The sequence below is a fragment of the Panthera leo genome, chromosome A1 (genome assembly GCF_018350215.1).
Source record: "Panthera leo isolate Ple1 chromosome A1, P.leo_Ple1_pat1.1, whole genome shotgun sequence".
Lineage (NCBI taxonomy): Eukaryota > Metazoa > Chordata > Mammalia > Carnivora > Felidae > Panthera > Panthera leo.
In genome coordinates, this window is record NC_056679.1 from 86,730,368 (window position 1) to 86,742,892 (window position 12,525).

Below are 12,525 nucleotides of genomic sequence, written 5' to 3' on the forward strand. Positions count from 1 at the left end.
TCATGTGTCATTGGTGGAATGTCTCAATCTTGGCATCTACTCAAATGGACAATACTATTTTCCACACATACTCAGTAAATACCTTTCAGTTGAGTTACTTGCTGTAAATATTTGTCAGATGAATATTCTTTGTTTTGATTTGCTTGTTGTATAGTTCTATTATTGGAAAGGAGACTTTTCAATCCTGAGTCTGTACTTTCTTTTTTTTAATTTTTTTTATGTTTATTTATTTTTGACAGAAAGAGACAGAGCATGAGCGGGGGAGGGGCAGAGAGAGAGGGAGACACAGAATCTGAAGCAGGCTCCAGGCCCTGAGCTGTCAGCAGCACAGAGCCTGACGTGGAGCTGGAACTCACAGACCGAGATCATGACCTGAGCCAAAGTCAGACGCTCAGTGACTGAGCCACCCAGGAGCCCCCTGAGTCTGTACTTTCCATGCTAAAGAATACTATCTTCTGGCCATGCCTACAGCAGCTGAAATACTGAGGAATACAAATTTACAATCATATTTGGGAGAGTGAATACCATGGGCAGTGACAACAAATAAAGCCCTTCAGGAGACTTTTCCTTCAGTTACTATGAAGGCATTTCTAATGCTTCCTATAGTTGCTTTGTACTTCCTTCGGCCCCAAGGGAAGAGTACTCTGACCTGCACTAAAGAAAACTCTTAAGGGAATCTATGTATATGTCCCCGGGTAGAAGACAGTTTTCCAAGGATCAAGGCTGATGAAATCCTAAGTCTTCTTTACAAGAGGGATCTCAGACCATGTTCTCCCTGCCACCTGGCCACAGGGGTTAAAAAGAGAGGAGGAAAAAAAAAAAGAATTTGGTGTTTATCTGCAGCGTAGATGGTATGCCACAGCCAAAGACAAAGCAGTAAGGAGATTCATTAGCTAATTTCCCTTATGATTTAATTAAATGTAATATAGTATAATACATAGCCTTGCTGGAAAAGGAAATTTTCAAGAAAATTTAAAATTTAATTTAATGCATTTCATTTCTGAAAAGTAACCAGAGCATTGGCTGTGAGTATATCTGAGCAGATATAACCCAGGTTATTTTTTTACTTTTCTAGAGAGGTATGGAGCTATTATATAGGAGGACTTGCATAATTTTGGATTCGCTCTTTTTTTTTTTTTTTTTTTTTTTTTTAGTTTACTTATTTTGTGGAGGGAGGGAAGAGCAGAGATAGAGGGAGATAATCCCAAGCAGGTTCCATAATGTCGGCATGGAGCCCAATGCGGGCTCGATCCCATGAACTATGAGATCATGACCTGAGCTGGTATCAAGAATCAGATGCTTAACCAACTGAGCCACCTAGGCACCTCTGGATTATTTCTTTCTTTTTTTCTTTTTAAAATTTACATCCAAGTTAGTTAGCATATAGTGCAATGATAGTTTCAGGAGTAGATTATTTATTTAGTCTAAGGCAATATACCTCCTCAGGCAATCATTTGGCCTGTAGCATGAAAAACTATAGTTTATCAATTTATCAATTAAAACCACCAAATAAATAGCACATATACATAAGATCCTACTAATATTTAAATATTATTTTCCTTTTATAGAAGTGTTAAGTGATTAAAATTAGTTTCTTTATCATCCAACTTCCTCTTAAGATTATATACAACTGGAGAATGCAGAAACATTTTTTTTTTTTGCTAAAGGCAGAATTAGATAAGTGCCATAGTTTTAAAAAGTGAAAAGGGATTTTCTGTTTGGAATAATGTTCATCTGATTCTAAAACTTTCTTGTGAAAGTTTTACATATGTTATTAGCAAATAGTTATCTTTTGCTTACTATTAATGCTAGAAGAAAAATAATCAATGTCTTTTTCATAACGGAAATGAGAAATACCTTTGACTCTTGGTCACACACACATAATATAAACATTATTTTTTTTTCTTATGGAACCAGAGAAACAAATTCAATAAAATATAATTTTTAAATTAGTCCATTTTTCCTCCAAATTTTTTTTAAATAATAAGTTCTACATTGATTGCTAGTCATAATATTTTTCAAAACCTTTTAGAATAGTGGTACAGCTTCCAAAAAGTGCAACTTTATTTTGTTGGAATAAATGTTAAGATTTTAAGATACTAATATATTCAGGTTGACTTAATGGGACAAATAAAGTATTTCTTCACCATGCTAACATAATTTGACTTTTCAACCAGGACTAACTAATAGTTTTTATAATATATATCTTGAAAAAATTCTACTGTATCAACATTGTGCTACAGGGACCATTAATGCTGTGGCATAAAATCTATAAACAGGGACGCATGGGTGGCTCAGTCGGTTGAGTATCCATCTTCGGCTCAGGTTATGATCTTGCAGTCCGTGAGTTCAAGGCCCACCTAGGGCTCTGTGCTGACAGCTCAGAGCCTGAAGCCTGCATCGAATTCTGTCTCCCTCTCCCTCTGCCCCTCCGCCACTCACACTCTGTCTCTCTCTGTCTCTCAAAATTGAATAAACTTAAAAATTGTTTAAATTAAATCTATCAACATATTTCAATAGAATTTTATCATCCAAAACCTCCATAACTTTTAACCTAGATCTATACATATGAATACAATTGCCTTCACATGGCATTCAGCTTATTTTTCATTGTGATGTAGGGGATACCAAGTTTATATCTTTACAAATGGAACTTAAAGAAACTGTTATACATTGATGGAAAGAGAGAGGGAGAGAGAGAGAGAGAGAGAGATTCACACGTAAAAGAAAGTTTTTATTATGAGTACTAATAATTTATCTAGTCTATTTTCTATTTATCATGCAGATACTTTGGCCTTAGTGCACATGTATACTGAAATACACTCATTGAAATACTTTGTTTCTCTAAAAACATGATTTCTCTAGTTTTTTCTTAATTTTGACAAGACACCTAACATAACTATAGTATTGTACATTTAAAAATTTGGTAATTGGCTATATCTCACACAAAGTCTGCCTTCTCAATAGCCAAACTATGGAAACAAATATCATGCAAATTGAAGGATAAATTTATTTCTGAATTGAAATTATTTGCTTGACTGTTCCTAACCACTATAGAAACATTGGTGAGTGCAAGGATTCAAAAAATAAACAAATTAGGAAAGTTAACATAATATTAATGAACAAAATATCTCCATATTGATGTTGAATTTTACTCATTTTGTTTGTTTGTTTGTTTGTTTTTCTGGAGAAGTCATATACTAATCTTTTGCCCAAACCTAGTTGATGACATATAATGAGGGTCACAGAGTTAAAATTGTAGCCAATCCTTTATATTCAGAAGGCAACTGGTATGGACCAGGACCTCCATACTAAAGGACACTTTTCCCCACCCACTGGCCTCTGATTGTGGCTGTTATGTTCACCAGCCTTTACTGGTGGATTGGCTAGGAAGGATATTAGTTCCTCAGCATTGAAACAAAACCATGTTCTTCCAATAGCCACATTTTATATATCGTCCTGGACTGTAGTTTTTTAAAACAACCTACCTAGGTACAAAAATCCACCTTCCCACTTAACGTGTTGCAACTGTGAATAAGCAATTTACTCAGTTTGTTCATTTGTGAAGTGGATCGTTAGAGTATTTACTTTAGAGATTTATTTTGTAAATTAAGTGAGCTAATCCATGGAAAATGTTTATAAAGATGCCAACTATGTTATTGCTCGCCCTTAACTTTCTTTATTATTAGGAGTCCATGATCATCAGGAAATAAATTAATACACAAATAACCATTATTGCTCATCCTCCATATTCTGGGCTTTGTTGTTTATTACAGACCAGAGACAATGAGATATGGATGGAACAAACCAAACAGCAGTGACAGAGTTCATTTTTCTTGGGTTTTCTAGTGTTCTCTATCTGCGGCTCACCTTGTTTGTGATATTTCTCACTGTGTATCTGCTCTCCCTCATGGGAAACACTCTTATTATTTTCATTGTTCTCACGGATGTCGCACTCCAAACACCCATGTACATTTTTTTAGGAAATCTGTCATTCCTGGAGATCTGGTACACCACAGCCACGGTGCCTAAGTTGCTGGCCACCTGCCTCGCACAGGTTGTTACCATCTCTGTTTTTGGTTGTATAACCCAGTACTACTTCTTTTTCTCCATGGGAGCTACAGAGTGCATCCTGCTCGCAGTGATGGCCTATGACCGGTACCTGGCCATCTGCAGCCCTTTAAGGTATTCAGTTCTCATGAGTCTTCGGGTGTGCCTGCAGTTTTCAGCTGGATCATGGATTGGGGGCTTCATTGCCCCTCTGCTACCTACTATACTCATCTCCCATCTAAACTTCTGTGGTCCCCAGAAGATCAACCATTTCTTTTGTGACTCAGACCCCATTTTTAAACTGTCTTGCTCTGATACATTTTTGGTGGAGGCCTTGGGGTATACATGTAGCTCTGTTGTGATTTTAAGTTCTTTCCTTCTCACTATGTCCTCATATGGGCACATTGTGGTCACAATAATCAGGCTGTCTTCTCGGGAGGCTCGGAAGAAAACTTTCTCCACCTGTGCCTCCCACCTCACTGTAGTATCTATCTATTATGGCACCATTATTTTTGCTTATGTTCGCCCTCCAGCCAAGTACAACTTCACTATTGGTAAAGTGATCTCAGTGTTCTACTGTGTGGTCACTCCATTGGTAAATCCTCTCATATACACCCTGAGAAACAGAGATGTGAAGAAAGCTTTCAGAAAACTTCTATCACAAAAGAGACTGCTCTTGGCCTGATATATGAACGATTTGAGAGATACTCTAAAATAATCAATTTAGAATGTCAATTTAGAATGGGTTCCCAAACCACATTTACAAATGGTAAGTACTAAAAAGTATATTGCAAAATTGCCATCACCTAATATGAACATGTCTGTGTTCTTTACATTTTGCTTTGAATTCTACTGCAGTAGATGGTCTGTAATTGCTATGTTTAAGAATGTTGGCATTGAGCCATTGTGATAAAGAGATAAATCACACAAGCTCCCTGCCCACACATAATGAACAATAGGAAAGTAGTCTTAGTCCCATATTTCAGTTGAGTACTTTTATAATTTATACTTTATCAATAACTATGGGACAAAGACTGTTTCTGTTGAATCGAGCAGTGTTACTCTGTCTGGTAGTTGTGCTCTTATAAACATATCACTTTGTATGTGAATATAACTTAGTAAATAAACATATAATATACACATATGATAAGCCAGCACTATTTTTAAAGTTGATTTTTAAATTATGCATATAAACATAAATAGAAAATTTCACTAAAAATAGGAAAATATTATATAATTCAGATTTTTCTAGATAATTGAATTTCAAAACTTTAGCAGATGTTAACAAGGATAAGAAGTGGAAGGAAAAAGAAAGAAAAAACTTAGAACTGGACAGTACCATAATAGGATATCTAACATAGTAAAACACGTATCAATCATCTTGCATTTTTATAAAATATTCAAGCAGACAATCAGATCAGAATAAATTAAACCAATTAAGAAGGAGAGAAGAAAAAGTAGAAAATAGGAGCACAAACCAGGTTTTCCTTTCTTATGTTTGCCTTCTTATGTTATGAAGAAACTTTATATTTTAAATACAGTTTAGTGACAAAAGGGATGACAAAGTGCTAGAGGAAATACGTTTTTCTAAACTTTTTAAGATAAGTGTTTTCCACCCAATCACTTCCTCAACTCTTTCCATTCAAAGTGATATCAGTGCAGTAAAAGCATCTGAATAGTCAGGGAGCTTGTTAGAAATGAATATCAAACCCCAGACCTCTTGAATGAAAGGACACAGTTCAATAGGATCCCTAGTTGACTAAAAGGGAGATTAAATCACTAGACACACTACTTTAGGAAACCAAGGCTCTAAATAATGTATTTTTAATGGCATGAGTATATAAAAAACCAAGACTTTCTTACACATGCCAATGCTTAAAATTGTTGTTAACTTTGGTGTGTCATTTTCTAGTATTATGAACAGTGTAATATTTTTTTTTCCTGAATTCCTAATTAGGTTTTATTTTTAAAACAGAACACATCCATGGGAAAATGTTGTCAAAATTCCCTATACATATACATAAAAAACTTATGCCATACATCAACATTTTTTCTAACCCTTCGTTTTTCCATCAAAATATCAAAAGCTATGTAAAACTCTCACAATAACAAGGAAACGTTCTGTATCAACACACTGTTGTTTTGAATGCCATCTTACTGCAGGAGAGGAAAACTTCTATGTTCCCAGGTTCTGTGGCAAAAACTAAGTATTAAATTGCCATGAGACAGATTAACATAAGAAAAGCATACACATTTTATTTTAATTTCCATGTGCACATGGGGGTCTGTAAAAGGTGAATGAACCTGAAGAAGCATTTGGCCCAAGAGCTTATATATATTTTTAAACAAAGAATGATTAATTGTGGTTATGTGACAGACAAATAGGCTTGAGCAGTAATTATGGGAAAGTGCCTAAGGAAATATATGGGAGAAACTAAAGCAATTCAAGTATTATTTTAATAGGTTTGTTTTATAGGTACATATTGGGATCAACTCTCAGTCCACAGTGATGAGAATGTTCTCTTCCTGGGACAGGGTACACACCTTTCATTAGGGAATGTTATGACCTGCTTTTAGATAAAAAGAGGGAAATCAGGGAGCCCTCCCTGCATATTCTGTTTCCCAAAATAGCCAATATGTTAAAGTGGCATATTTTGGGTGACATGTTCTTAACCACCCACAACTGAAAATAGAATTCTTTATACTTGTTAATATGGTAATATTTCCAAATCTAATTTTTTGGCCAGAAAAAATCTATATCTTCCCTTTATTTATTATGTTAGTCATCCCAAAGCTCTAACTGGATTTTTCATTTTTTTAAGATTTATTCGTATTTGAGAGACAGAGGGTGAGTGAGGGAGGGAGCAGAGAGAGACAGGGAGACATAGAATCCAAAGCAGGCTCCAGGCTCTGAGCTGTCAACACAGAGCCCCACGTGGGGCTCAAACTCACAAACTGTGAGATCATGACCTGAGCTGAAGCCAGATGCTTAACCCCCTGAGCTACCCAGGCACCCAAGTATCTGGATTTCTTTTAATGCTAGGGCCAACCTGGGAACAAATGTGTTCTTGAGACATTCATGACTCAGTTTAAACACATACAAAAGAAGTTTTCCTGTTCCATTCATTCATTTTCATCCCATTGTTATATTTTTGTAACTTCTTTGGTCTTACTTTCAAAAACTGCAGTCAAGGTGGTTCATTGGAAAGCTATCCATTACAAGCTGGTTCATTGTAACCCTAGTACATGTTTAAGCAGGATGCATTAAAGCAAATTATCATGGAATCTCAAAATCTATCCTGCTGATGATCTTCATAAAGCAGTGTAATAGCATAACACAAAATGCAAATGTGAGTTTAAAAAAATGAGGAAAACTAGTTTAAAAATTTAAAAAAATGAGGAAACATCAAAATAAAAGTCAAATAATATTTAATTTTACTTTGATTATAGGACTACAAGAGTGTTTTATGAAACTTCACAAAAGGTACTGGAGATGAGAAATATATTAATAAGAGAACATTTACTTGTTGTTTTCTAAGTTGAGACAATATATTCATACATAAAGTTTTGTGAACAGAGTTGGCAATAAATGTGTATGTAAACATTACTTTTATAAGTATTTAAGAAACTTCCTGAAATAGGAATTTGTAAACATCTTATTGGTCTTATAGCTTTCTCTGCGGTGTAAATGTGTTAGAATAAATGTTACCTTTTATATTTTTAACGCCAACTTTTTACTTATGTATTTCTCTGAAATACTAGTTATGGGATTTCATGTAAAATATCTACTTGTCTCATTGATGATTTCATAGTGAAATCAAAGGCTTTTGTAGGCTTGTGCTGTGAAACCTCACACGTAGAAAACTGAAGTCAGCTTTATTTTACCCTCCTCAAGAAAAAGAAAAGAAAACTATATTGTTAGAGGCTCCTCAGTATTTAGGTTGGAAAGTAGGGCACCAACGCCATCACTATTCTCCTATGCTATCATGATTTATAGCCAATCCATCACAAATTCTTATTTTTACTACCAAATTATTTCAAAATGCATGAACATATTTCCAAGTCCTTAGACATTTCCAGAGTCTGAACTACAATGCACTCATACTTGAATATCTTTCTCTCAGGACATACATAGTTCAGTGAGAACTACATGCACAACCAGAGGTGACATTTTACAGAACACGTTTTCTCCCTGCTGAAAATAGATCAATACCTTTGTCATGCTTTAAAAATATAAACTGAATAAGTCATCCTGACTGAGAAGCCCTGTATGGCCCATCACTAATTGCCTTGCTCTTTCTTTTTTCAAAGGTAAAGCCTCACTAGATTGTCTTATCACTATGTCCTAACCATGTTCATTCTCCCACATGCCACGGCTCACATTGCTTCCTCCACTGGACCCCTCCCCCCAGCAGCAATCACAGTGTGCTCCTCTTCCTTCAGGATGTTTTTGTGGGCATCACTTCCTAAAGGCAGTCTTTGAACTCACTGAAAAACTCAACCCTTTCTATAGCACCATTTTCCACTCAACAGGTATCTTTCACTCAAACATTGCTCACTTAAAGTTTCACATAGTTCATATGTTTATGTATTCATAGTACCTAATTCATGTTATTTTATTTCACTTCAAATAATAAATTATGTCATGGTTATCAAAAATCAAAGCTATTATAAGAAGACGTACATTTAGAAATCACAACACTTCACTTTTCTTGTCTACCCTATTTTCTTTTGCCTACATAGGGAAACAATTTAGAGTGCTTTCTTGTATTCAGATCCAGTGTTTATTTGACATTCCATTCTCCTAGATTTTCTTTGTAAAAAGCTAAAGACACAGGTGTATGAAATAAATAGGAACTTACAATACTTACTACACAAAAACCTAGTATACTATACACATCATACTGTAGCTTAATTGTTTTCACTTTGTGATTAAATATATTGAATAATGATTAATGCTGTGGTAAGGAGCACTTTTAATTTGTTACTTTATATTCATGGGGTACCATATATTTTTAAAATCTCCCTAGTACTAGATCCTAATTACTGCCCTCATACATTGTCACCAATACATTGACATATTGCCCTAATCTGCAATTAGATGAGTGTTCCCTTAAAGGTAACAATCTGCCCAGGAAATTCTAGCAATCCTGGGGTTATTTCTGGAACCCAAGAATTTTATCCATATTTTTAGAATTAAAAGCGTGTCCAGCCTACTCAACTGCCCTTTACCTTGTGTTCGAGAGTGAAATTTGCAAATGGACAAGCTCCACTCCATAATAACATCTTATAGTATGTTCTCTCACTTTAGGATAACAGATAATAGCAAAGCATATGAACTATAAATTAAAAAGATATATTCTTTAATATGTACAAAAAAAAAAAAAAAAAAAAAAAAAAACCCTCTACCCCTGATAGGAATTACTACCAACGTTAACCAATGAAGGTAAAGAAAATTAGTTCAACTAAATTAAAATAAATACTCCAGAAAGAACATGGGGCATCTGAAAAACTAGCATACTTTTAAAAATAACCATTATATATCAAATAAAATTTCAAGAACAAATTAAAGCATAATAAGAGTCTCTCTGATATAAAGATTACAACAATTAGGATAAAATGAATCACAGTGTAATTTGCTTATTAAATACTGTGAATTGTCGGTATTACCTTTTATTTATCTTCTTTTTTCTTGAAGTATAATTAACATATGGTGTATAATAAAATAAAAAATTATTTATTTTCTTTTTTCTTGAAGTATAATTAACATATGGTGTATAATATTTCATGTATACACGATAATGATTCAACAATTCTATATATTACAGTGCTCATCACAATAAGTGTACTATTAACCCTTTTTTACTATTTTTCCTTTCCACTTACGCACTTGCCTTCTAGTAATAACCAACAGTTTTTTCTCTGCATTTAAGGGTCTATTTTTTTTTCTTTGTCTTTCTGGGTTCTTAAATTCCACATATGAGTGAAATGGTATGGTATTTGTCTTTCTCTGACATTTCATTTAGCATAATACCCTCTAAATCCATTCATGTTGTTAAAAAATGCCAAAGTCTTGGGTGCCTGGGTGGCTCAGTCAGTTATGCATCTGACTTTGGGTCTGGTCATGATCTCATGGTTTGTGAGTTAGAACCACATGTCAGGCTCTTTGCCAACAGCCCAGAGACTGGAGTCGGCTTCGGATTCTGTGTCTCCGTGCCCCTCAACTTCTCACATTCTGTCTCTCTTTCTCTCTCTCAGAAATAAACATATTAAAAAAAATAATAAATGCCAAACTCTCCTTCTTATGGTTAAGTAATATTCCACCATATTAATACATATATACATACATGTATAAGGAAGTTCATATATTTATATATGAATGCATATATATATATATATATATATATATATATATATATGTATGCATCTGACTTCAACTCTATTGTCTGTTCTATTGATGTATATATCTGATTTTGTGCCATAAATGGTATTTTCTCTATCCATCTGTGGATGAATACTTGGGTTGCTTCCATATATTGGTTATTGAAAACAAAGTTGCATTAAACATAGAGGCCATATATCTTTTGCAGTTAGTGTTTTAATTTATTTGGTAAATACCAAGTAGTGGAATTAGTGGATCATATGGTAATTCCACTTTAATATTTTTTTGAACCTGCATACTGTTTTTTCCACGGTGGCTGCACCAGTTTGCATTTCCACCAACAATTCATGAAGGTTATTTTTCTCCACATCCTCTCCAAAACTTGGCTATTTCTAGTGCTTTTGATTATAGCCATCCTGACAGATACAAAGTGATATCTTGTGGTTTTGATTTGCATTTCTCTGATGAGTGATTTTGAGCATCTTTTCATGCATCACTTGGCCACCTGTGTATCTTTTTTTTTTTTTGGAAAAATGTCTACTCAAGTCTTCTGCCCATTTTTTAATTGAATTTTTGTTTTTTATTTTATTTCTCCTTTTTTTGGTACTGTGTGTTTATTATGTATTTTGAATATTGACTGATTATTTTATATATCATTTACAAATGTCTTGTTCAAAACAGGTTGCCTTTATTTTTTTTTTAATTTTATTTTTTTCTTTTTTTTTAAAATTTACATCCAAATTAGAATATAGTGAAACAATGATTTCAGGAGTAGATTCCTTAGTGCCCCTTTCCCATTTAGCCCATCCCCCCTCCCACAACCCCTCCCATTACCCTCAGTTTGTTCTCCATATTTATGAGTCTCTTCTGTTTTGTCCCCCTCCCTGTTTTTATATTATTTTTGATTCCCTTCTTTTATGTTCATCTGTTTTATCTCTTAAAGTCCTCATATGAGTGAAACAAATTTCACTTAGCCTCATACCCTCCAGTTCCATCCATGTAGTTGCAAATGGCAAGATTTCATTCTTTTTGATTGCCAAGTAATACTCCACTGTGTGTGTGTGTGTGTGTGTATATGAAATATATATATTCATATAAAATATATATAAATATTTATGTAAAATTTAAATTTAAATTATAAATATTTATATAAAATTTAAATATTATATATATATACATATATATGTATGTGTGTGTATATATATATATATATATAACATTTTCTTTATCCATTCATCCATTGATGGGCTGCCTTTAAAAAAAGGTTGGCTTAAAGCATAAGAGACTGTTAAAAACTGAGAACAAACTGAGGGTTGATGGGGGGTGGGAGGGAGGGCAGGGTGGGTGATGGGTATTGAGGAGGGCACCTTTTGGGATGAGCACTGGGTGTTGTATGGAAACCAATTTAACAGTAAATTTCATATATTAAAAAATAAAAAAAAAGATAGATAGCTAAATAAATAAATAAAATGAAAAAAAAAGGTTGGCTTTTTGTTTAGTTGATTGTTTCCTTCACTATGCAAAAGATTATTAATTTTGGTGATGTTGTCACAGTAGTTTAATTTTGCTTTTGTTTCCCTTGCCTGAAAACACATATATAGAAAAATGTTTCAACAGACAAAGTAAAAAAATTACTGCCTAACTTTTCTTCTAGGAGTCTGATGGTTTCAGGTATCACATTTATGTCTTTAATTCATTTGGAGTTTATTTTGGTATATGGTGTAAAAAGTGGTCCACTTTCATTCTTCTGCATAAAGGTGCCCAATTTTCACAATACTATTTGTTGGAGACTCTCTTCTCCCCATTGTACACTTTTGCATCCTGTGTCATTGACTATAAAGCCCGAGTTATATTTCTGGGTTTTCTATTCTGTTCTATTCATCTATGTGTATGTTTTTGTGCCGGTGCAATACTGTTTTGATTAATAAACCTTTATAGTATATCTTGTAATCTGGAACTGTTATGATCCAGTTTTATTCTTCTTTATCAAGATTGCTTTGGCTATTTGAGGTCTTTGTGGTTGCATACATATTTGAGGATTATTTGTTCTCGTTCTGTGAACGATGTTGTTGGTATTTTGAAAAGGATTACAA

The 12,525-nt window shown here is 34.0% G+C and overlaps 1 protein-coding gene across 1 annotated transcript; it reads left to right on the plus strand.

Annotated features, from left to right (window-relative positions):
• The first annotated feature begins 3,793 nt into the window (after window positions 1-3,793).
• LOC122229726 (olfactory receptor 6F1-like) lies at window positions 3,794-4,735 on the plus strand. The gene has a single exon (XM_042955142.1). It carries the CDS (start codon window positions 3,794-3,796, stop codon window positions 4,733-4,735), a length of 942 nt encoding a protein of 313 aa, XP_042811076.1.
• Window positions 4,736-12,525: the final 7,790 nt, after the last annotated feature.

Excerpts from the sequence above, each read along its gene's own strand:
- LOC122229726 (XM_042955142.1), top strand. The coding sequence starts at position 3,794 with ATGGATGGAACAAACCAAACAGCAGTGACAGAGTTCATTTTTCTTGGG.